Genomic DNA, 27,123 nt, shown 5'->3' on the forward strand with positions numbered 1-27,123 from the left:
GTAATGTGTCACTTCTAGTTTTTCGCCCACCTCCCTCCGGCGCTGAGGAAGGCGTGTGTCTGTTGTTATGATTGTGGGAGTTAGACCAGTGGGGTGGGTTATGCCCGGCCTCTCATTGGCCACGGTGGGTGTGGGGGCCGCAGAGAAAGGAGGCGATGGGGCACAGAATGGCCACTATGGCCCATGAGTTAGGCTATTCCTTTCTTATAAATTGCTTTCATTGTGTATGATACGAAACCAGTCACCCGGCCCGGTCGATCTATTACTCATGTCTGACTCTCTTTTTAACTATAATTAGAGTATCTTATGCTTTTTTGTTAACCTTATCATCGGTGTTCTTTTATTATATGTACTAGATGAGATGTATGTCTTTCTGTTTCGTATCTACATTTATCAAACACGAAAAAAATGTGTACGTCATTCAACGGTGTTAGGGGCAGAGGTGATAGCTATTATGTCGAAGGTGAATGGAACCATAAAGTTAAATCGTTTGGTTTGAAAGACAGAAAATTAGAGTTTAGAAGATAAAGAGCTAAGACCGTGAGAGTGAGGGGTATAAAGGAGCAAAACAAGGGTGTTAGGAACATCTTTTAACACCAGGAGGAACTGAAGACTATTCAGGCGGTGGTTATAAACTGACCGTAAGAACAAAGGCGCCTAAATATAGGTACAGTGACAGTGTGGATGGTTTTGGAATGATCGTGAACACCTGAGGAACGTGTTTCACGTGTTTGTTTTTCTTTATTTTTTTTCGACTGGTGGTAACAAACTGACGCTGACAACCTTAATGGCCCTAGCTGTCGATAGGCCTAAAGCTCTGATAACCAACTAACTATCGTGAGAATTAGGTTAAACAAGCAAATGGAGGTAGTAATCATGCAATATATACACCTGAAACCCAAATAAATACCCACCAAGTGAAATAAAAAATGATCCGTGACAATTAAGGCAGGGGTATGAAGACAGAAGGGGTAGGGCCGTGAAAATTGAGTGTAAAGGGAAGAAAAACAGAGGTCTTACAATCGTGCGAATTGGGTACCGGTACAAAGCAGAGGAGTTAGAACCGTGAGCATTAGTTTAAAGGAACAAACCATAGGTTGATTATCCCACGAGGGTATGATGAGCTGTGTGACACGCAGGGAAGTTTACAAACCATGGGTTGATTATCCCACGAGGGTATGATGAGCTGTGTGACACGCAGGGAAGTTTACAAACCAGAGGTTGATTATCCCACGAGGGTATGATGAGCTGTGTGACACGCAGGGAAGTTTACAAACCAGAGGTTGATTATCCCACGAGGGTATGATGAGCTGTGTGACACGCAGGGAGGTTTTCCTGAAAGCAAATTTTATACAAAATATCAAGAAGTCTTGTAAGACTCCCATAGAGCAGCGTTCAGCGTTCCTGACCAGGGCGCACTCACGGGCCTTCCACGGTCGAGCGCATAGGTTCGAATCCTGGTTGGAGCAGCACTCGGTCCACAGTCAACCCACCTGTTCATTCACTCATAGTGGTTGGTCGATAAAATGGGTACCTGGCTCGAGGTAGGATGTATATATATAGCATTAATCGGATGGCCTTGATTAGGGCCTCAGCTGCCCGGGCTGTCACAGCTAACATAAAAAAAGAAAATGTATATATGTAAATTCAAAGATCTTCAGTACCAGTACAGCGGCGCCTCAACCAGTGGCTGAGAGTGCATGGCGGCTGTTCCCCTTGAGTTCCCATCTACCTGGCACAAACTCCTACAGGTTTTTTTTAGCGTCTTTTTTTTCTGTCCACGCCGACAACTGTTGAAGTTCAAGATCAAACAGTGGGCGCCAGCGACCGACATTAGTAGCAGGTCCTGGAGAAGCGGCGGCAGCAGCAGCAGCAGCAACCCGAGTAGATTCAGTGCCGAAAACAGTTGTAAATGTCAGTCGCTGCAACAGCTGTGTCAACGGGAGCAGCAGCTTCAGCAGCCACAGCTGTGTCAACGGGAGCAGCAGCTTCAGCAGCAACAGCTGTGCCAACGGGAGCAGCAGCTTCAGCAGCAACGGCTGTGTCAACAGTTCTAACAACAAGTAATTTTCAAGGAGGAGCAAGAGATATGAAACATCATATTGTTCCCACAGATTTGACCTCCTAACCTTAAACCTGAACAAGTACATTAAGCTTGGCGAGAAGTACCACACACACACAAAAAAAAAATCAGCAACAGCTCAAGCTGTGTATTAAAGCTTCCTCATGTTTAAAATGCCCCGACGGGGAAAGTACAAGGCCACTACTTCTCGCCAGCGATTAGGGGTTTTAAACTCAGCAAGCTGGCTGGCTGGCTGGCTTGTGTCTGGCCCCTCTGACTCAGTGGCCACAGTACTGGGGCCTGGGGCCACATCAGCACTGAGGTTTGGGGTCACATCACCAGTACTCAGGTTTGGGGTCACATCACCAGTACTGAGGTTTGGGGTCACATCACCAGTATTGAGGTTTGGGGTCACATCACCAGTACTGAGGTTTGGGGTCACATCACCAGTACTGAGGTTTGGGGACACATCACTAGTACTGAGGTTTGGGGTCACGTCAGCAAAAACTTGAACCCGACACTGTCCTTACACGTGAGGCATCCTACGGTTCAGTGAACAGTAATGAAAATAAATAAAACACGGTAACAAAATTCCCGTTACTCTACCACGACAGTGCGACCTTTAGGTAATAACGGCCTGACCTTTGACCTGACCCTTAAGGACCAGGTCAAAAGTTCATACCACCATACCAAAGGGTCGTACCGTCGTGCCCAGGGGTTGAACTTGGGGGGTCATTTGGCCTGGGTTACAGACATGACAACCCTGAGTCTATGCAAAGGCTTGTGGACCGAGACGAGCGTCTCGACATACCCGACCCCCTCCCCTTGGCGTCTTGTCCTCGGAAAGCAGGAGTCTCGTGGTATTTCTAAAGTGTGTTGCTCTCCTGCCGTACACGGCCGTTGCCAGCGGTGTCTTAGCACACAACGAACTCTGTCCTGGTTAATTTAGTAGCCCCCCCCCATCCTTGGAGAGATGTGCCGTATATGCAGTGCGTGACCGGGGTGTGCGAACCTCGGTCGATTTGGTTTACCACAGTCCACCGTGCGCGCGTGGTGGCGGCCGCCCCTAGGGTACGTACGGAGGACTTGTCACCGTGTGTGACCGTGATGTAGCCAGGTTGGTGGTGTATGCTATTCAGCACCTGCCAGTACCCCACACACAACCTGCCAGTACCCCACACAACCTGCCAGTACCCCACACAACCTGCCAGTACCCCACGCATGAACATGGGTCCTGTCGGCAAACCCCTTTCTTCTCGGGGTTTACATGTGCTGACAGTGGCACGTCACCACACACACGAACAGTTTACTAAGACGCTCACACACACACACAAATGATACCACGTACTCAAACTACTGGCAAAGCACAAGGCTATCCCAGACACGTATCATATAGAAAACAAAAAGGGAAATAATTCCTGGCTTCAGGATTTCAAAATATTCTACAAGATGATAGAATATATATATATATATATATATATATATATATATATATATATATATATATATATATATATTCCTGGAGTGGTGGGCGTCCTTGAGAAGCACCAGCGCGGCGACACGATGATCCTGAAGACATCACAGTGATCAGGGTGTTGTGGATCTACTCCCACTGGTTCAGGTAAATCCATCACGGAGGGATTTTCAGTGACGAGTGAATCTAAACTGCTGAACAAGAACTCCTGAAAGCGGAATCTTTCCCTGCAAATTCAAAATCGTGTAATAATTGAGGAAGAGTTCCACACTATAATGTCACAGATCAAAAGGACATAAAGCTGCTCATGCAACATTCTGAAGGTGTGGTGTTGCTTGTGGCGATCGTGGTAGTGGTGGTGGTTCAGACGGGGTGGCTTGTGGCGATCGTGGTAGTTTAGTGGTGGTGGTGGTTCTGCCGGGGTGGTCGTCACTACCCTTCACACGGACTCACTACAAATAAGTTCCCTTGACAAAACTACAGGAGCGACATCTGTGATCGCGTATACATATCTAGATGTACACGTTCATAATTACGTGTGCACCTCCACATAATACGTGCACATATTCATATCTACTTTTATACGTCCATATCTAAGTGTATACGTTCATATATATATATATATATATATATATATATATATATATATATATATATATATATATATATATATATATATATATATATATACGTAGAAAGCTCCGCTCACGTACAGAAGTCCACACTCAAGTCCGGGCCTTGTTTGAAAAAGAAAGAGGTTCAAGAAAGGGAAAAAGAAAAGGAAAGAGAAAGTATCCATAGATTTTCTCAGCGGAAGTGAAAAACGTGTCTTTTAAAATGTGCCAGACCAACAGTTACTGAGAGAGGCATGACGGGGTAAAGTGTTGCAAAAGCTTCGAGGTGCACGGAAGGAAAACAACAGTTATCAAAAAGCCCACCCTTGAGGTGTCAATGGCCACGTGGACGCCTCCAAGTGTGTGCATGACGACGTGTGTCACAAGGTGGAGGAGAGTGGAGGGTACGGCCTGTCGCTGCTCCCCGGCGAACACGGGCCGGGTGACCAAACAAGGCTGCTGACGCCGGCTTGACGGACGTTCTGCTCTTCCGCGGCAACTGCTGCTTTGCCTCATCAATATGCACATCTCTTCACTCTATGCGCAGTAACACAGACTTGTTAACCGCTGGATTTTTTTTTTTGCGCTGTGCCATATACTTGTCGTCTCCTCGTTATCCACCTGCTTGAGTCCATACTCTGTAGCACAGAAGGTTGGCCTTGGTGTGGTGAAGTCGGAGGAAGGAGGTAGTGGCGGTGGAGAATGGACGTTTTAGTCAGGTGGCACCAGAAGGTTGACCTTGAAGGCGAGAGGGCCAGTTCCCTCGAGGACGAAGAGGAAGGCCGTAGAACATGGCAGGAAGTCCTGGCACTGTGGTCGCCCCGGTTGTCAGGAAGTCGCCCAGTAAATGTTGAGGCGAAGAAAAAAGGAATGCTTCATAAAGCGCCGGAGCCAAATTTCACCACCAGAGGGGAGATTACCGAGCGGGGGAGGAGGGAGGAGCGGCGGGGAGGCTTCAGCTGTGCTGGGTGGGAGGAACTGTAGCAACAGCAGCAGCTTTTCTATGGGCAAGTGACAGCAGCAGCACCACCAAGTGTGCTGAGGACAGAACTGACAGTAGCAGTAGCAGCAGCTGTGCAAGAGGGGGGAGTAATAGCAGCAGCAATCGAAAACAGCTGCGGCTGTGAAGGAGATGGGAGTTAAAGCAGCAGCTGCAGCTAGCTGTCCAAGGAACCAAGGACAGCAATCGAGTAAATCAACAACAACAGAAAGATTTCAAAACTTAAATACAAGGACCAGCAGGAGAACGAGATGAGGAATGGTGGTTGTCGGAGTAAAGGTGGTGGAGCGGGCACCACAGTAGCAGTCACGGGAGGGACGACAACAAGCAGGAGAAGACACAGTAGTAGACAGCTTCGGTGGTGTGGAGGAGAGGTAAGTGGGTGGTTTTCCTGGGCAACAGGTGGTGTCCGGGGCAGGGCAGCGCACAAGATGCGGTTCCTTCTTTCCTCCGCCAAGATCGTCCCCAGGGGAAACCCTGCACCACCAAGGGGCCAGTCTTGGGCACTACGGGGCCACCGTTGGGCACGGTCTTTTGAGTGGAAAGTCCCGTTGTAATATAGGGATTTAAAGACACACTACGCACGAAAAGAATCGCTTCTTCTTCGAACGGAAGGGGAGGCTAAAAAAAGCGTCAAGACTCAGATGGCCACAGGTAGAGTTACGGTCTGAGAGAGAGGTAGGGTTACAGTTTGAGAGAGAGAGAGAGAGAGAGAGAGAGAGAGAGAGAGAGAGAGAGAGAGAGAGAGAGAGAGAGAGAGAGAGAGAGAGAGATGAGTGGGAGTTGGGTCCACCACTTTCCATCCATAATGGCCAACATTCAGGCCATGTAGGACCCAGCGCCTCCCGGAGGGTGTGGTGTAAATATGCCGTCAACACCACAAGAACATTGCACAGCCAGGGAAAACATTTGTGTTCGGAAACACACAAAACGCACACGCACACAGCTGCACGCAAACTGACAGCCACACCTGCAGGTTATATATAGCCGTAGGTGCACACCGACATATCTGCGTGTACACGTCCATAGGGGTGCACACATGAGCGTGGACGGCATATGGTGCACACGGCCGCCCACGCCTAGGGCGACGGGCCAGCGAACAGACAAGGTTGATGCTAATACTGGCCCCAGGTGCTTTGAACTGTCCGGAATGTGCTTGTTGCCTGCCTGTTGCCTGCTTGCCTCACTCTAAGGCCTTCGCTATGGGCTTCCTGCCCACCTGACTGACTGCAAAGCCTTTGGCATGGGCTTGTTGCCGGCCTGACCGACTCCAAAGCCTCTGGTATGGGCCTGTTGCTCGCCTGGCTGACTCCAAAGCCTCTGGTATGGGCTTGCCGCCCGCCTGCTTAACTCCAAGCCTCTGGCATGGGCTTGTTGCCGGCTTGACTGACTCCAAAGCCTCTGGTATGGGCTTGCCGCCCGCCTGCTTAACTCTAAAGCCTCTGGTATGGGCTTGTCGCCGGCCTGACTGACTCCAAAGCCGCTCGCCTAACTTCAAAGCCCCTGGTAGGGGCTTGTTCCCCGCCTGACTGACTCCAAAGCCTCTAGTATTGGTTTGTTATCTACTTGTCTGGTTGAAGGCTGTACAAGTGCTTGCTGGCTACTAGTCTGAGTAGATGCTATCCAAGCGCATGTTGCCTGCTGTAGCTGCCGTCCTTACAACAATAAACGTTCCAACTTCTTGCCTGTGAGCGGCCAGAGAACTACCATCAATATTACTCCTACGCTCCCCAGGAGGCTAGAAATGTGTGACATAAAGGATACACATGCGACCCAAGGTGCTGTGAGTTTGGAGGCTGTGTCACTGAGATGAAGTGGTGCAGTCTAAGACAAACCTCCCCACCCTTTCCTGACTAGCCTGTCCAACACAGGATGATTCGTCTCCGAACACATCAGCTGATGAGAGCGACCTGCGGCACGACGGCTTAAGAGGAACTCCCTGCAACATGACAAATGATGGGAACGACATGCAGCACGACAGCTGATGGGAGAGAGCACTTCAAGAAAACACTGGGTTTATTTGTTATTTGAAGCTCAGACCTGCTTGGTGTTTCTCGGTTGACGATACTTGCCGCTGCCGTCCTTCCCGCTCGTATTGTAGCGTTTGTCCGATACGACCCAGTGTGTTCCAGCTCGAGTGGCTGTGTCTGCCTGCAACGAGTGTGTTTGTTCCTGCTCGCGTAAGCTCTTGCTACGAACCAGGGTGTCCCTACTCGCATGGTCGTGTCTGTGTGCTATGAGCCTGTCCGTATGGCCACGTCCGTGCGCCACAAGGCAGTGTGCGTCGGCATGCGGGCAGAGGGCCAGGCCCAGGCCGTGATGGGTCGCCAACCTTCAAGAGACATCTGCCTCTCACCGCCCTGGTTCCTCTTGCCCAACCGGGTCAAGGTGGGTGGCACTCCTCCTGCGCACTAACAAGGTCAGGTCCTCCTCGAGACCCGGGCGTCTCTTGTCCTCCCCCTGTGACCCGGGTGCCTCAGGTCCTCCCTCAGGCAAAAGGGGTGCATCAGGTCCTCCCTGAGGCCCGGGGTGCCTTAGACTGCACCAGCACGGCACCGATCAACACGTCCCTCCGGGCCACGCTTCGCCTCCCTGACAATCACCACAACAATGACAAGCACGCCAGGTTCCTCCCGTTGCTTGAATGTCTCAGTCTGCGAGACTTATCAACATCAAAGACATTTCTTTTTTTTTTCCTGATTCCCGACAAATGGCGTTCGTGAGGATGCATATTTATTTTCAGCCTCGCTCGGTACATGGTATATAGCCTGCGAAGATAGTTATAAATATCAACATCAAAGGAAGGGGGTCTTACCTGGCTAATGTGCTCTGCCAGAGGGTGACGTAGGTTTTTTTTTCCTTTCATCCGGTGAAACTGATAGTACACGTTTGTCCACCTGATGAAGACCACGGTGCATGGCTCCTTTACTTAATGATATAAAATGAGATGGTAAACACAGATAGTCTGGGCTACCCAGACGAGGTACCTACCCTTGGGGGTTTTTCATCGTGGCGTGGTGGGCCTCAGAGGTTTCCACCTCAAGGTTGGGACGGTGGGCTGGCTGTCCTAATCCCAAGGTTGGGATGGCTGTTGGCTACCCGAATCCCCACTGCTGGGACGATTTGGGGTGGGGGGGGTGGGGTGGGGGGGGGGAAGCCTTGTGGTGTTTACTGATCTCGACGGCCGAGGCGACAACCACGCATGATACAGCTGGGCACATCTTAAATCTATTTAGTCTTCTCCGTCGCAGGAACTTGTCCGTTCCTCGGGTGACTTTGTGACCGGTGAGGAGGAGGAGGAGGAGGAGGAGGAGGATGGGAGGAGGAGGGAGGAGGAGGAGGAGGAGGAGGAGGAGTAGGAGGAGGAGGGGGGGGTTCAAGCAATTGGTAGAGTGAGGACTGGAGGAATGAGGGGAGATGTGGAGTGAGAGCTGGTGGCATGAGGACAGGAGCGGAATGAGAGCTAGTGGGAGGAGGAGGAGGAAGAGGAGGGGATGATGGAAGTAAGGGATGGAGGGAGGAATGAAGGAGTGTGGCAGTGACGGCTGCATTAATGAGGGCAGTTGTGGAGTTGCAACTACAGTGATGAAATACGTAAAACCCTCTCGTCATTATGGTCTGGATTCGTGAACAAACGAATTAATACACAACAGTGGAATACATTCTTTCGTACCTTCTAGAGATGATATTTATCATCTGAAGTCATCAAGTAATGAATCATTCTTGTCTCTTTCTTCTTCAAAATGTAGAAGACTCACGCAGTGAGAATCGAAGACAGTTCCACGACTCATGTGTGGGAGTATGTGCAGCATTATGTGGGGAATAATGTACTGACTGAGATCTCATCCAGGGGCTTTCCCCTCCCCATCCCAACACTCTTGGACTAGACCCTCTCATGATAGCATCCAAGGTCCAATTGGTCTCTGTTTCCACAGACCAATTGAGTGAAATGGTCAATGATATGTCCACGTTTCACCCCGGTGTTAAAACAGGCATCGAGGTGGATTCTACAGACAGCGACCAGAGAAGAGTTTTATGCCTACAACCCCCCCTGAGCACGACGGAACGACCCATGAGAACTAAGGTACACTCCCTTTTGAGAACGACAGTATGACCCTTGAGAACGACAGTGCGGCCCTTGAGAACGACGGTACGGCCCTTGAGAACGACAGTATGACCCTTGAGAACGACGATATGGCCCTTGAGAACGACAGTACAGCCCTTGAGAACGACATTACTACCCTTGAGAACAGTATGACCCTTGAGAACGACAGTGCGGCCCTTGAGAACGACAGTACAGCCCTTGAGAACGACATTACTACCCTTGAGAACAACATTATGACCCTTGAGAACGACAGTATGACCCTTTGGAACGACGATATGGCTCTTGAGAACGACAGTATGACCCTTGAGAACGACGATATGGTCCTTGAGAACGACAGTATGACCCTTGAGAACGACAGTATGACCCTTGAGAACGACACTATGACCCTTGAGAACGACGGTGCGGCCCTTGAGAACGACGGTGCGGCCCTTGAGAACGACAGTACTACCCTTGAGAACGAGAGTATGACCCTTGAGAACGACAGTACTACCCTTGAGAACGACACTACGTCCCTTGAGATCGACGGTGCAATCTGCTGGTGGGGGTCAGTTGCGTCTACTGCTGTTGGCGGGAGCTGTTGCGTCTGCTGCTTGATGTGACCTCCACGGCCGCCACAACTATGCCACGAGCAGCATGGCTAAAGCCAAACTGGGAACCACCTGCCTAAATCTGCGGCAGCTGGTCCTTGCTGCGCGTGTGGTTGGCCTTGGATGGTGGCTGGCGAGCATCCCCCCCACCGTCTGCCTCGACCCGACCAACCAAACACTGCGACAACCAAGCCAGCCAGACCACCAACCAACCACTGGGGCAGCGTATTAGCCAATCAGGCAGCTAGTCAGGTAGCCTACCAAGTCAAAGGCTGAAAATACACAGGATAATGTACACACAACATAAACACTGGGACCAGAAAAGCGGGTCAAACAGGCATTAAGAATTTTGGGGTAACGAGGCCAAATTACTCCCAGTGAAACATGCAGTATACACAGTATCTCCAAGAACAATAATACGAGCTTTGTATATCTTCAAATTTATGGTAATAACATAAAGCAATGACGATCGAAGGAAAGTCGGATATTACATTTTCAGAGCTCTCCCACCTCACCCCACCCTCCCAAGGACACCTGACCCTGGAATAACTGAAGGAAAATCGATTTTTTTTTCCTTTTCAGGGTCTCCTCAGACTATCGACATGTGGTCCTCCTTCTTTAATACGCCAGTGCAAACTCTTCCTACATATGATACCAAGGTGGAGGTTTGATATATAACTGTTGTCATGTAGCGGTCTGCAGGAGCAGCACGTAAGGTTTCGATGCGGTTGTGGTTCTGAACTAGAACCTAGGGGACAAAGGATCTCTGGTGGCAGGAGGTGACGGTGGAGGCGTGATGCAGTGTGGCTTCGTCCCAGACTGTCGTATGAGGATTAGGTGATGGTTGAGAGAGACTGGAGGGACCAATGCGTTTAGGGCCTCTTGATGGAAGAGGGAGTGTGAGTGTCCCGCAATGTGTTGTTCGTACAATGTGTGAGGAAGCCTACATTGTGCCTCGCCAAGTGTGGCGTGGCCCCCCTCAGGTTCCCACGGACCACTGAGGCACAGACCACATCAGGGAGGAGATATGGCAGTCATTGGCAACGGTTATCTGGCGACAGATGTTATTCTGTCCGTATTGTTGGGTGTGTGAGGTTGGGGTGTGTGGGGTAGGGGTCTGTGTGTTGGGGGGAGGCGGGCGGGTGGTGGCGCACGGGACGGGCAGTGGGGCGAGCGGGGCGGCATGTTGGCAGGGAGCAGCAGCAGCTGGTGGTCGGTATGTAAACAACGATCCCGTGACACCATAAACAATGGAAAGAGAATGGCATCCACCACACACACACATACATACACCATGGTCATTATAATGCTTGCTCACCCTTTGAGCATGACGGTACGAACCTTGAGCACGGCGGTACGAACCTTGAGCACGACGGTACGAACCTTGAGCACGGCGGTACGAACCTTGTTCACGACGGTACGAACCTTGTGCACGGCGATACGAACCTTGAGCACGGCGGTACGAACCTTGAGCACGGCGGTACGAACCTTGAGCACGGCGATACGAACCTTGAGCACGACGGTACCAACCTTGAGCACGGCGGTACGAACCTTGTGCACGGCGATACGAACCTTGAGCATGACGGTACGAACCTTGAGCACGATGGTACGAACCTTGAGCACGGCGGTACCAACCTTGTGCACGGCGATACGAACCTTGAGCATGACGGTACGAACCTTGAGCACGATGGTACGAACCTTGAGCACGACGGTACCAACCTTGTGCACGGCGATACGAACCTTGAGCATGACGGTACGAACCTTGAGCACGATGGTACGAACCTTGAGCACGGCGGTACGAACCTTGTGCACGACGTTACGAACCTTGTGCACGGCGGTACGAACCTTGAGCACGGCGGCACTACCAGTGGGTATGATTCCGTGCCACTTCGCTCAACGTAGCTGCCATTGTTACTATGAAAAAAAAATAGTCCTCCGGGTCAACAAGAGTGGTAATAAGCAAATATATCCAGCTGTGATGATTCAGGATAAAGAATACGAAAATACACGCCAGAAAGACAGAGAAATATGCTAATGAAAAACAAAACCGGGATGAGAGTTTCTCAAATGCAACGGACTGCTGATTTAAGGTTTGGCCAGTTTCCCCTTAATACTGGGTAAAGGCGAAGAAAATGAAGATCACCATAGAAACATTCACAGCGTTTCTTATTTTGGGTCAGTACTATCTAACAGCGTACACAAGTTGGTAACTGAGCATCGCCATCTGAGGAGTAAAATCCAAGGCTCCCATATGTGTAAAAAATAAAGGCTTACCTTCACATGCTGCACTTGTGAGCGATCTATCGTCTGTGTGTGTATATATCATAAAGAATCTATCACTGGAGAAGAGATGCGTCTCGATCGTTTTCTGTTGCCTAATTTACAGGTTCTTAATCTGGTCTCTCGCATGGTCACAACCTTAACGTCCAATGATCATGACCAAAAGATCAGATCTTTAATGCTACGTCGATCAGACGTTTCGAGCTGTTAACGTCTCGACTGATTACAAGTAAAATTCGAGTACTTTCTTTGATGCGCCAGCCAAACGTCAGATTATATGGCGGTGAGTGATTTACGATGAATGGTGATCCAAGGTCGGTTATCTTTAGCTCTGTCGGATGGAGGTCAGAACCTCAAGACTAAAAGAAAGTACGTAAAAGTCTGACCCTTAAGGTCCGAGTCTTGGGGGATTCGCAGGATCAGGTCCACCTGGTGATACATACGGGTCGGGCCCTTAACCTCTCACCACCGGTTCCCTTCCTGACCTCCCCTAATGCGAGGCAGGGTGGGTCTTCCCCTAACCTGGGGTGGGGTGGGTCTTTCCTAACTTGGGGTGGGGTGTGGGTGTGGATGCCGGCCTCTAAGGACATGAACATGAAGCCTTCCTTATGCCAGTTTTTGGCCGGCCACCAAACGCGTTCCGCGGGTGTCGGAAATGCCTGATCTGCTCCTTAAAACGCGATCTAATCGGCGTTTTATGGTGAAGACCGACCGAAATTGCGCCCCATCATAGTACCTTATGGCGTATCCATCCTCGCTATGACTGATGGGCTCCTCCGTGATGGCGCTTCCCTGCGAGATGGGCGCACGACATGACGTGACACTCCAGCCATAATGCCAGGGAAGGGGGGACCGTAGACGCCATGAGGAAATGTAGTCTGTGGCAACACGGAGAGTGTACAACATACACACACACACACACTTGACGTGGCAACTAACAAGAGGCAGGTATAGTAGCTGCGGGGAACTGACAGGGGTGGACGTAAACAGGGATCTCAGTGAGTCTACCTTCACTGATGGTAGGGCCAACTGGCGTAGAGTCATACACTATTCATCAAGCCGAGGGGAATACGTTTTCTTTTATGTTGATTTTATAGCTTCTTTATTGAGGTGAGTGAAGCCCCACGACAGGTGCTGGGACGCCTCGGATCCGGGTCACGACTCGTGCGTTTGATTCACGGTGTTGCTGTGGTTGTGGTGGCAGCTGTGGTTGTGGTGGAGGTCGTGCTTGTGGTTGTGTCAGACCCTATCGTTAAGTCACCCCCAGGCGGTGGGGTAGCAGACACTGTCAGCTGAAGACACTCTTGGAAGGGGGTCAGCATACAGTGGCATGAGGGCAGCAGACGGTGATGAGGGGGCAATTGATGGTGGAGGGGAGCAGGTGACAGGGTGAAGGCAGCAGACGGTGCAAAGAGGTGGGGAGGTGGGGGGGGGGGGATTGCACAGTCTGTCCTACGGGGCACTCTAGTAAGGGGGGTCAGGAGCCAGCCAGGCAGCCAAGAGGGAAATCCCCAGCCAATAATGGTAGGGCCTGAGTCAGCAGTCGACTGCTGGGGCAGACATTCCTCACACGTCTGGCTCCCTCCACCACGCTGAATCATCTCACCAGCCTCTCACGCCGCCGACCCACACAACATACGTATGTTGTACCAGTCCAAGAAATTCTGAAGGCATGATGTGTAACCCCTGAGCACGAAGGTGCCAACCTCAAGTACGAAAAGTAAGCCTGGCCTTCCACGTGATCCTTAAAAGTCTGGTCAAAAGGCAAAGCATCATAACTAAGGGTCCTTAAACGTCTGGTCAAAAGGCAAAGCACCGTAACCAAGGGTCCTTAAAGGTCTGGTTAAAAGGCAAAGCATCATAACCAAGGGTCCTTAAAGGTCTAGTTAAAAGGCAAAGCATCATAACCAAGGGTCCTTAAAGGTCTGGTCAAAAGGCAAAGAATCCTAACCAAGGGTCAAGCTGCTAAGTTGGAAAGCTTGTGGCCCCGGCAGCTCCTGTGCTTCAGTCTCCATCAACCCACCAGCCTCTCCTGGGCCTGTCCGTGAGATGAGATCTTCACCTGCCCCTCGCTGTCCTCTAAAGCCATAGGTCAATAAGATTAGATCTTCACCTGCCCCTCTCGGGCCTATCAAGCCATAGGTCAGTAAGATGAGATGCCCATCATCAGTCTCCACCAGATGGCTTCCTTCTGCAGCGTCGTCTGGTACCATGACTCACTCCGTCGGGTATTGCCTCCTGTCCTGAGCAAGCGAGGTGGGTGACGGCCGACGCTCCTCGGGTAGAAAATGTTCTCGCTCTCTGTTATGTCGATTTAGTGGCAGGTTACCTTGCGACCTCTCGCTTAGGAGTGGCCTTTCGTGAGCGACTGTGGTTATATCTTCATCACCGAGGCTTAGAAGCTGTCTCCAAGGCTCTGGCTTTCAGAACAACTGGTCCTGCTGAATCTTGGCTGCTCGACTGGTGAAGGATCTTGTGGTGTGGTGTATGGCTCTGTCCTGACGCCGGCGTCAACGGCGTTGGTGCGTAGTCCCCAGTTCTATTTACGTCTCCCTCGAGGATCTGGAGGACCTCTCTTTCCTTCGTTGGGAGTCTTAAACGTGAGGCGAAGCGCTCCCTTACCCAAAGGAATAGTGAGCGTCTCCCCTGCTTCTTGTCTAAATATGGTACAGCTTCCTACTTGTTCTAGGGGAACCAGACGGCATGGATGGCTCCTGTAGTGCACACCTCCGTCGTAGAGGACCCACTGCAGAAATCTGAGGAACCCATAAGAAAGCCAGTCTCGTAGTTCGCCTAACCAGAAGCTACAAGAGCTTCATGGTGTTGATGATGAACCGGCATTTCGTAATCGAAACGCATTGGTTCGGTACCCGCCGTACACTTCCGGAAGTTCCCATGGGACAAAGAGGGTTTCCCACAGCCCACGACGCCTCCTGACCTCGCATTTCATCCTACACAACCCAGAAGCGCTGCTACCGTCATTCCATTCTCTCCATTACCATCTTCACTTCTTATCTCACTCTCAGAGATAATGTAAAAAAGTTAACTAACGATGTACTCCAACCTCACTTATGTAAAACCGTTTGGCACTAACTTGTAAACAAATAAAACACTCACAAAAAAGGAAACTATATATATATATATATATATATATATATATATATATATATATATATATATATATATATATATATATATCCACTTTCATGTATCCAAGATACTTTCTATATTCCCTCGAGATGTCATAGGTTGGTTACAGCTACTCCCATGTGTCCAAGGTCGGCCTCATATTTCCGACAGTGTAGGGCCCGAGGCCAGTGCTCTGCTATATATACAGGATACCAGATCACCATCACGCAACACCATTTGCCAAATGAACTCATCCCGCGGCCTGAGGCCAGGCTCATACTGCAGACGTCTCTCTCTCTCTACCTTACGTATACTTCGCTGTGGTTTACCTTACGCAATGTATAACCTGCAATGGTTTACCTCGGGGGTTATAACCTGCCATGGTTTACCTCGGGGTTATAACCTGCTATGGTTTACCTCGGGGGTTATAACCTGCCATGGTTTGCCTTGGGGGTTATAACCTGCCATGGTTTACCTCGGGGGAAATAACCTGCCATGGTTTACCTCGGGGGTTATAGTCTGCCATGGTTTACCTCGGGGGGTTAAGTTATTACGTGATGTCATCTTAACTGCTGGGTGACATCATTCATATTAATGTATGATCTCAGGATCACCAAGCTACTTCGTCAATCTCTTGAAGACCTTTTCCAGCATGCTCTCAACAACCGGATTCACGAATGATGTTACCTTCCAACGCACGTAAACGGTCTTAAATGAGGGCACACATATAACACACATATAACTCCTTAGCGCTCACATACACACACACAGACACACACATCCTCAGTGACATAGGACAAACACCATCATGTCACCAGAGCAACAGAGAGTAACACACCAGAGTAACGCAGCAACAAGACTCGTCATTTCATTTCTGTCCCCCAGGACCTAAGTCAATAAGACAACCGTTAGCTCCCTACCGTTGCCAGCTGACTCCCACCTCACGATCACCTCCCTTCCCTCAAACACGTCAGGCTACCGAAGTGCTTGCCTCCCCACCAAGGGAGGGTAATGGAGGCTTCTGTGGGAGTACTCCAGGGAAACGGAGGCACCTCGCTTGCTTCAGAGCCAAGTTTAAAAGGTCCAAAGGTTTAATTAGCCATTAAAGGCGAGCACTAATGGGTTGAGCGGACATCAGGTGAGAGGCGCAGGAGCTGGGGAGTGCTCCTGGTCAGCAGGGAACCCACACGACTAGGATGGACAGCATATTCACCCCCTGACTCACGCCCCCTCCCCCCCGGGGCCTCCCTTCCCTCAACACCACCCCCTTCCCCCGATAAACCAGACTTCTTCTTCTTCCCCTCTTTCCCCGTCTCCTCCCCAACCTTCATAACGACGGGGCCCCCAACCCGCCCCCTCACTAACAGGAACCCTGCGCCACCCCCAACACAACGGAACCCCGCCCCAACCCCGCTACCACAGGACATCACATCGACGCCCCTCCCCCTCCCTGCCTCGCCACTTAAAAGCTAAACTAGTGGCTGACATGTCCACTGGAGCTACTTTTAGCAGCCTAGAACCTGCCTAATCTGTGGTCTAGGACGGAGCTGTGCTGGCGGCAGACACTGACACACACACACGCGCGCACACATACACCTCAGTAAGCATCTGTGCTTTCTCCCTGCGGTGGATCTTTTCCACGTCTTGAGCACGGCTGTATGAACCTTGAGTTAAGCGGTATAAGTCTTGAACATGGAGGTGTGAACCTTGAGCACGGCGGTATGACCCTTGAGCACGGCGGTATGACCCTTGAGCATATGGTACGACCCTTGAGCACGGCGGTATGACGCCTGAGCGAGGCGGTACAGGAGTACTGAAGTCATTTCCCTTGTCAATTTCTCACAGGCATAATAACGCTGGCGTCTACGCACCTAGAAACACAAAGGAATGGATTTCACTCATCCAGGCCTTAGGACAGGCAGGCCAGGCTGGTTTTCAAAGACTTCTTACGTAACTGATAACATCAAGCTGGAGGTGTTATGAAAAATGAATACATCATGAAGTAAACAGGAGATAAGCAAACATGAAAATTCAACAAATAGTCTACATCAAGAACGACTAACACTACAGATTATATCATAACTGACCAAATAGGCTGAAATATAAGTAGGTTACGGAAAAAAAATCAGAAGTAGGTTACATTCTTAATCAACGAACAAAATAGGCTATGGTGAGACATTCGATAATAATAGGCAACATAAGAACACACAACATACGTAAAATATCACAATACACTCTACAAAAGTTGATGTATATCAAGATGTTACTTACATTTCACGTATGACATTCGTCAAGAAGTATTGATAGAATATCTCATTACTAATATTCAAAGATACAGTTTCTCTTTCTCTCTGCGAGAGAGCCTTGCCTCATGACAAAACCTCATCGTAAGTAGGTAGGTAGGTAAGTGGGTAGGTAGGTGGATAGGTTGGTAGGTAGGTAGATAGGTAGGTAGGTAGCTGTATTTCAGCTGGCACTTACCCATCGTTCTGGTAAGTTTGGTACGGGGTTGTCAGGGTTATACAGCGAACGTGGAAGATGCTGCCACATCGATTTAAAACTGCCAGGCATTCAGGGGACTCTTCTCTTTGCACACGGCGGTACGACCCTTAAGCACAACGTTACGGCCCTTGAACACGCCGGTGCGACCCTTGAGCACGACGATGCGGCCCTCCAGCAAGGCCATACGACATTTGAAGTACGACGCTGTGACCCTTTGAAGGCGACGGTACGATCCTTGAACATTATGGCCTTTCTCTAAAGGCTAAAGCCAATGATCAAGCCATCCTAACTAAGGGTCAGCCCACCAAGCTCATGTAATGAACACTTGATTCAAATATACAATTTGATAACGTGGATTATCGTGTTAGCACGGAACAACGTGTAATTATCTATTGTTTAGGTAATTAAACCAACGCAGAATAAACCAGACAATGGCGGAAATCTACCCCGCCTAATACCTCGGCAGTTTAGCTATAAAGCGACGCCCCGTGACCAGAGCAGTTGGGCCGTCTGTCCTGATTTCTCCAAAAGTGAACCCAAAACAACGCCTAACAGCTGGCCTGGTTCACCATAAACAAACTCAAAACCTTGTGGCTGGCCTCGTCTGACCTGGTTTCAACAAAGGAAGCTCCCAAACCAAAGCTTGCTATGTTTGGCTCGCTTGAGGAAGGAGTCAGGCAGGGTTGGTTCAGAGCGCCACACACCCTAAGGAAAAAAAAAAAAAAAAGAAAATAAAATGAAAATATGTTGGATCCGGAGGTGAGGTTAGTGTCCCAAGGAACGCCATATGGCCTGGTCCACTTGTCTGCCCCGTGTCGCTGACCCGCCCCGCCCCGCCCTGCCCCAGCCCCAAGGAGATGATGTCACACTCACCACCTCCCATCACTCCCGCCCCGCCATATCTTACCCTCACACGTCACTCTCGCACCCAACCGCCCCGCCCCGCCCCAGTAAGAGACCACTACGATATATTTCATGTCCTCTAACCACGCCCCCAGCTCACTCATGATCTCTCAAATTTCACTCACACTTCCATCATTTTCCTGCATCTGAATGGAGATCAAAGAGCTCCATACAGAGTTTCCTAATATATATATATATATATATATATATATATATATATATATATATATATATATATATATATATATATATATATATATATTCCTGGGATCCTCCTGAGCGCCAACACCGCGAGCGAGAAGCCAGCTTCAACGAGGATGTATTATCGTCAGCTGACGGAAAGGCGTGAAGAGTTATCGGGAACCCCCTCGCCTCCAAAAGGACCTTACGTTACTCTAATCTCGCGTGAGACGCGTGCTCCAGGCTGCAAGAACCCCATGAAATGGTTTCTAAGGTTGCGTAACTAAAATACGGTGGAAACACTTTCATGGAACTTCTGGGAACACCAGTCCATTGCATATGCATACATATATTAAGTATAAACCCTAACCAACCAATGGCTACTCATGTTTCTTGACAAACGAAACAAGAACCGCAGCTCCTGACACACACAATAAACATCATGGTCTACCGCGGGACGGGCGGCCCAGCCTGGCAGGCAGACTCGCTCACTCCTTCGTCCGTCGCGGGACAGGCAGCCGTCTGGCAAGCAGACCGCTGCTCCCTTGTCCACCGCGCGGGTCGGGGGCAGCAAAGTCTGGCAGGTAGACAGCTCCCTCGTCTACCACGGACGGGCAACCGTGTCTGGCAGACGGACCATTCCCTCACAATCCACCCCACCAGTCTCCCAGCAGCACTTGCATTTATTTTTCCATTACTGAACAACCTAACTCAACACACAGCTCCCTTAGCCCTAGTATTTTACTCAAAAATCAAAGTCAAGTTTATATCCATAAGCAAGTTTTTTTTTTCTTTTCGGAGGTCTGAACTTTGTCGACAAATATTATCAAATAATAATCTCAGGGCATATATATATATTTATTTTATCCCTGGGGATAGGGGAGAAAGAATACTTCCCACGTATTCCCTGCGTGTCGTAGAAGGCGACTAAAAGAGGAGGGAGCGGGGGGCTGGAAATCCTCCCCTCTTGTTTTCTTTTTTTAATTTTTCAAAAGAAGGAACAGAGGAGGGGGTCAGGTGAGGATATTCCCTCAGAGGCCCAGTCCTCTGTTCTTAGCGCTACCTTGCTAATGCGGGAAATGGCGAATAGTTTGAAAGAAAAGAAGAAATACATATATATATATATATATATATATATATATATATATATATATATATATATATATATATATATATATTCTTTTTTTTCAAACTATTGGCCATTTCCTTTATATCATTGGAAATCCGTTCCTCTCTTTTGTAAAAGTTTCTGCAAGCATCCCTACCCATGCACAAGTAAATCTCCTGGTCCCTGGAGACGAGCGGTCATCCCACACGCCCCAGCAATGTGTCGTCTCCCTTGGCAAGGAGCACATCCCCGCCGCGGATAGTTCAGGGCAGACCGCACTCGCCTCGCTAATGGCGGGGATTATCCCTGCCAACGCTTCCCTATATTTTTTCCTGCATTTGTTTAAAATCGTAATTTCTTTTCCACTGGTTCTATTCTATGTCTAAATGCAGAGACAAGTTTTAATTTACCAGCAGAGAGATGGAGGTTCTCTGCTTAAAATCAGGCTGTTACGCAACGTGATTTATCCAAAAATAGCTGGGGGAGAAATGAGGGACTATGACTGAACAAAAGGTGCAACAGGCGTGAGGTTGGCAACGGTAGCCAGGTCAGTGAACTGTTAACGACGTCCAATGTATAGGGTTAGAGTAAGGCACAGCTGGTATATATATTATATATATATATATATATATATATATATATATATATATATATATATATATATATATATATATATTTCACCGAACCTAACTGCGCAACGCGGAGGTATATGAATACGAACAAAGTGCATATGAACGCGCACCTTCATAGAACATACAAACCTCCAACAGTTTAGTACTTTCAAGTATTTTCTACTGTGGTATCTTTATCTTTACGAAGTGAACCATTACTGTGAAGTGGTGCAGATTTACGTAACTGCAGACATAAAGCAGTCAGTTTCTCTGTCTTTCAGCGTGTTCCCAGGGATCAGCGAGGATCTGCTTCCATCACCAAGTGTAACTAACAAAATTAATTAGCTCATCAAACTTTTTGTTTCACTTTACCACCAATCTAGTAACAGCTGCCAAGTGTTGCCACAGGGCCTGGGAGTACACCGACTAGGCTTGTGATCTTATTCACTGGTTCAGTTATTACAGCCTAATCTCATTTCCTGTAGTTATTTCTTTGAGATGAATGATTTGTTGCATCACTAGAATTTTTTTTTTCATGGTAAACAAAGAAATTTTACGAATTCAATCGTATTTCACTCACACCCACAGGAAATATCAAAGTTGTGAAAACCAATAAATAATATTTTCTATCTGTATCATAAACGTCAGTAACTGAATATGATGAGATGAAGTGGAATAAGTATATACTCATATTTTCCCCATTTCTGGTGGATGGGTAAAATTAAGTCCGGTTCTTCGTCCGTTTCTGTCAGCAGTCTCGAGCAAGGAGAACGCACCAAAGTTACGACATATCTCACTACATTATGGAATGACTAAGATTCGCACGATGACCAGGGCATTCACAAAGCGTCCACCCTGTTCTGTACGACAGTAGCGGGTTCCCCCAGGGATCTCCGTCCGCGGAGGAAGGCGCGGGCCGAGGCGGTGGACTCACCCAGACATAACCGACATTGGCAGAGCTTTGGGTCATCACTCGAAGCGCGCGCAAGGGAAACGCTTCACCACCACCGCTGTTCATAATTTTCGTTTTAAGTTACACTTTATAGCAATTTACGCTGGCAATAAGTACTGTACCGCAGCGGCATTCAGAACACTCTGCGCTTCTTCAGATGACAGGACAATCTTGAATGTTTTCTTGCTGTTCGAGTGTTAATTTCCTCTGTTTATTTACTCAGATGTCAAGCGAATTCCCACGTTGTTTACAGCAGCTTGATGTTTATGGCTGAGAATATTTTGTTGTGTGCTGTCTGTATCTGCCGTTCCGTTTAAATGATGGACCTTCAAATGACATTTTTATCGTATGTTGTGCACGCCCTCTGCAACATCTTGCATCACAGTCGACTGTCCAGAACCTGTTGCAGTAACAGTAGACTTACGCGAAGCCGACATCACTAACGCATTCCGTCGTTAGGCTAAATATATATGTATATTTTTCCTTTTGGCTTTTTTTCTCTTGTGACCTTGACAGAAAACGGGGTCGGGTCACGTTACTTGTTGCTAACTGGGGCGAGCCGAGCGCCAGAACATGACAGACGTGACGTTTTTATGGTTCCTGCGGCACCGAAGGGAGCTAGCCGACTAGCTGTTGTTATGTGATATACATTTGAAATGAATGCAGTCTTATGCATACGCACGCGTGCAGGCAGGCGAAACACATACACGGTCTGCTGCTCTCAAGCATATATGCACCAACTCTCATGCTTGGACGACCCCATGCTCAGGAGATTACACTGTACTCCTATAAATTACGTTAAGTATTCTTGCATTTGAATCAACTGCCATATACACTTATAAGTTCAAGTATACACGTATGATACACGAATCCTCGCCCTCAAATTTACTAATAACTTTTGACCAAACCCATGAAGCAATGATTCTTTGATGAACATTTGCGCAACTGCAGTTTTCCTGAAAATGTTTCTACGACAAACACGTGAGTACCAAGCCAGAGGAAATAAACAAAGAAGTCGACAAACACGAGAAGCAAAACAAGAAATACGTCAAACAACCAAGCAGCTGTGGTAAGGGCGCTGCACAAGACACACCGAACCAAATAAATTAGAGATCGAACATAAACATACATGACAAAAAAAAAAAAAACCGGATGCGAAACAGATATCAAAGACAAGCCAGCTTAACAGACGCCAACTGACGTTTGTCACCAGACGCCAGGTAGACTTAAGGCCTGAGTTTCCGGCCATCGAATCAATCTTCTCCAGTAGTTCCTGTCCTAGTACCCTCTGGTTTTTCCAACTCCTTCCACGGTCTTCTCCCTTCTTTTAAGGGAGTTCTTGATCCTTCTCAATCTAGGACGTCTTGCAGGACGTGTCTTCCTTCAGAGACCTAGTTTAAATTCTTCTTGGTATCTCTCATGTTTTCCATTCTTGGTACATCGCCATATCAACTTTATTTTTTCATTGTTTCCAAGACAAATAAAACATTCATTTCCTCTCTTTTCACGGTGTTTCTCTTGCTAGCCCTTCTTGCAACTTCTCTGGTTAGCTCCAGTGCTCTCATTTCAATAGACCGATATATATATAAATATATATATATATATATATATATATATATATATATATATAATAATAATAATAATAATAATAATAATAATAATAATAAAATGCACAAACGAAATGCAAAACAAAACAAATCTTACAATAAACACATGGTAGACTGGCCAGTCGACCCAGACAACTGCAGAAAAAATATATAGCTTAGACTAGAGCCCGGATTCAGTCACTTGGCCAGATACCGGAACTGTCTCTTGGACGCTCGCAGCCAATTGTTTGAAATAGGTCGGGTGAGTGGAGGGGTGGATGACTCGTGTACTCGCGTGTATACTAGAGGAAATGATTTGCCTTTCCCAAAGACTTATATATCTCACAGCTGATAAAATTTTGTGCTGTCTTTCGTCTGAATGCACAGTGTACATGTTCAGTAATACGTGCGAACACTTGAACAATATGAACATAATTAACAAGTGTGATCGTGTTCAGCACCTAGTTGATAAAGATATAAAATCAATATATATTTTTTGAATCCATAAACTCAGTATACTTGCCTTGCGTAACTACCGCAAATTTATGTAACGGTAATATTTTCATACCGACAAGCTTGTAGAACCTTCCAGAGCCATCCGCCACCGAGCAGTCTATCGTGCGTGTGGGCCCTCAAACACACACGCACGCTGTTATTGTTTACAAGTGTGGACTGAGGGCCCAGTAGGAGTGGACCCCAGATCCCCCAGCAGAGCAGAGCGACCTTTCCTCCTCCTACTTATCTGCCGAAACAAACACCTCAGAAGGGCCCTTGTGTGCACTTGGCATCAATGCATAAAATTGTCATGGTTATATACTACGGATACGTTCAGAGATGATCTATGCGACGCGTAAAATGTTCTGATGTCGAAGTGTCGTCAAACAGTTTCCTGTTGAACTGTTTACGGCCAATCGTGCGATGAATCTGTTGTCGCCTCATCCCTAACTGATCCGCTGCCGACACACGTTTTCATAAGTTGAGACAGAAATGTCGATTTTGGGATGACTGTTCGTTTCAGCTTAGCTAACCTGTAGTGAAGTGGCCATGTAGTTTCCCGCAGACTTTATCAAATCATCAAAATGTCCCCCGAGTCGTGAAAAGATTCTTTATCAATATAAGAATTACGATTTTCTATTGCATACGTGGATGGCAAAGTTTCTGGTCAACCAACCAGGAAATGAAGGCATGAGTACTTGTGGAAAGTGGTGAGGGTGGAAGGAGGATGCACACATCGAGTCGAGCTTTACTTTTAAGAATTCATTTTACTGAAAAATTTGTCTAATTTGATAGTGAATCTTTTTTTTTTTTTTCTTTAGATGAACACGCCATACCAAATCTACATATGAATATTACAGAATATGAAATTATGACTTTGTCATTGATGAAAACCAATTGTATGGAGCCGAGACTTTTATCATTTATAAATCCTTACTCTTGCAATGCAGTGGTTTGTAATCAATTCTACCCATACGACTAGTGGTACGCTCTTGCTGTCCATAAGGAACGTGGTGTTAGTCTTTAGAAATCGCCACCATAAATAAAAAGGAAATTGAATGTGGCATTATTGTAAGAGACCTTGGGCAATATGTTACATACATTTATAGCTGCTACGTAATGATGTAAACGTGAGAGTTATCCGGGATAAAAGTATTTTACTTATGTTCAACATTTAATATTTATGGCTGAACACAAATCAGAGGAAAGACAAGGTAGGGTACGCGATCTAGAAAGGGTGAGAAGTTATAAAGTATATCAAAATTGTGGCTGACGTGCATGTTACGGATTCTGAAATAAAGATTATCCCTTTAAACTGTTGGTAGTCATTAAACCCGACAATATATGCTGAAATATTTCACACTAAACCTTGCAAGTTACAGATGATAGCCTATTAAATTCTGCCACGCTGACACACATTAAACGCTCTCGTAGATTTTCTGTTAAATTGTCTGCTTGAACCCTCGTCCCTAGCCAACTATATGGTAGGGTGAAATAGGTTAAAAGTAGGGTTATCAAATAGCATCAAGCAAAATGCATGTTCAACAGTTCCTTGTACTCCCATTAAACAGTATTAAGTCATATGCAGGTCCGTGAGTGATAGCTTGTCATTATTTACGTAGTATATGTTCAACTGCCGCGTTCTGCCAAGGATGTTAGGAACTGACATATAAGGTGGTACTGTGATGTGTTGCAGGTGATGTGATGAGGTAGCAGTCATCGGCAGCCAGCCATGTCACAACGGGGCAACCGGCCCCGCTCCTGGTGCCCCCGGGGGGATTCCCCCATGCGGCTGCCGGAGGGGACGGCCGTCTCGTCTCCCGTGGCTGCCCCCGGGGTACACGGCCTTCCACCCGCCGTCGCATCTCCACGCTCTACACCCACGCCCTTCAAGCTTCGTCGCCTCAGCATGGGTGCTGACCGGGCCGGGTCCCCCTGCATCTCCACGCCCACGCCCGCCACTGTCCTACCTGCCCTTCACATGGCCGCCGCCCAGCTGGAGCAGCAGCAGCAGCGGCAGGCGGCGCAGCAGGCAGCGCAACAAGCGGCTGCCGAGGCCGCCTCACACGCCGCCACACAGATAGAACAAATCACAACGCAGCTGTCACAACAGTCGACAACGCAAGTTTTACACCATCAGCAGACTACGACGCAGGTGATGCAGCAGGCGACGCAGCAGTCGGGGGTGTTCTACCCTATGCCACAGCACCCTTCCTCCCCAACACCCTTCACACACCAGAGGGCCACGGTCAGTGTCAGTAGTCTATATAGCCTTACGTTTCCTCACACAATCGGCAGTTGCAGCTGTTGGATCCATGGTGGCCACTGATATATATTTTCCCTAACATACACTACCATACAAACTGAAAACAAATCTAAATATTAAAGTCTTAAGACAAAATGGCCAAAATAAGCAAGGATTTTCATATCTTCATAACCATAAAAAAAAAAGCACCAGAAATATTAAATATTAACTTGGTTGGTTCATGAGCATATCAAAAATTTCTTACAAACCAGTTGTACCTGATAATTGGAACATTATGTTTTTAGTGTTCACTACATGAAGTTAATTTTTTGTTGAGTTTCTCATTACCGGATCTGTTGAAACATCTGCGCCACCTTGGATCCTACACTGATTTTATTAATAACTATATCAAATTAACTCGATATCTTTTTTTATGAGTAAATTTTTTTCGTAGCTTTCTGACACCATGAGCCATGCGTAACAAGTATTGGTTATTATACTAGGATAAGTGACTTCCATGGAAGCGCTACTGAATCTTAAGTGTAGGAACCTTTCAGATTACAACGCTTGGGTTCTCGCTTTTAAGCGTTTATAGCGATTTGCTTAAACAAAATATCAGAGGTAAATAAACTAAAAAGATCAAATAAAACCACTGCTGAACATACAAAACGAACAGTATAATTCTGTGGATTACCTTATCACTGCCAATATATATATATATATATATATATATATATATATATATATATATATATATATATATATATATATATATATATTCGTTAATGTGCACATTAAGTTGAAGGATACATGCACCGATGTATACGAGAATCATATCAGTGGATTTATTGCAAGTAGTAGAACTCTATTACCCCTGCAGTAATCTCTTAACGAAAACTTAAATTAGGTTTTTTGGATTGGTATTATCATCCCTTCTTTATAGATGGTTTTTACAAAAAACGATAATACCAAATTCAGAAACCTAACCCAATGGAACACTCTAGAAAGTGATCACTGCAGGTGGAATAAAAATACACTAACTAATCCACTATAATTTTCGTCCATACAAATTGAAATCGCCATGACCACACCTAGTTTTACCATCATTTACTCTTGTTAGACATAGTTGAAATATGTCATTACATGAAGTATTATGAGAATATTTATTACCTTTGCGACCTTGGCAATCCAAATATACTACTATATAAACTACAGAAATGCTGTACTCAAATATTCTCAATCTTAGACGTTATAATACATACTGAACTAATCTGCTTCATAAGGCGATTG

The 27,123-nt window shown here is 47.4% G+C and overlaps 1 protein-coding gene across 1 annotated transcript in view; it reads left to right on the top strand.

Moving 5' to 3' along the window:
- The window catches only part of LOC139746956 (uncharacterized), an 88,710-nt gene that overhangs the window by 11,860 nt on the left and 49,727 nt on the right, over positions 1-27,123 (top strand). Inside the window, exon 2 of the mRNA XM_071658657.1 lies at positions 25,285-25,836. Coding sequence (XP_071514758.1) covers positions 25,321-25,836 — 516 coding nt within the window. The 5' untranslated portion in view covers positions 25,285-25,320. The remainder of the gene's footprint in view (positions 1-25,284; positions 25,837-27,123) is intronic.

The sequence above is a fragment of the Panulirus ornatus genome, chromosome 5 (genome assembly GCF_036320965.1).
Source record: "Panulirus ornatus isolate Po-2019 chromosome 5, ASM3632096v1, whole genome shotgun sequence".
Taxonomy (NCBI): Eukaryota; Metazoa; Arthropoda; class Malacostraca; order Decapoda; family Palinuridae; genus Panulirus; species Panulirus ornatus.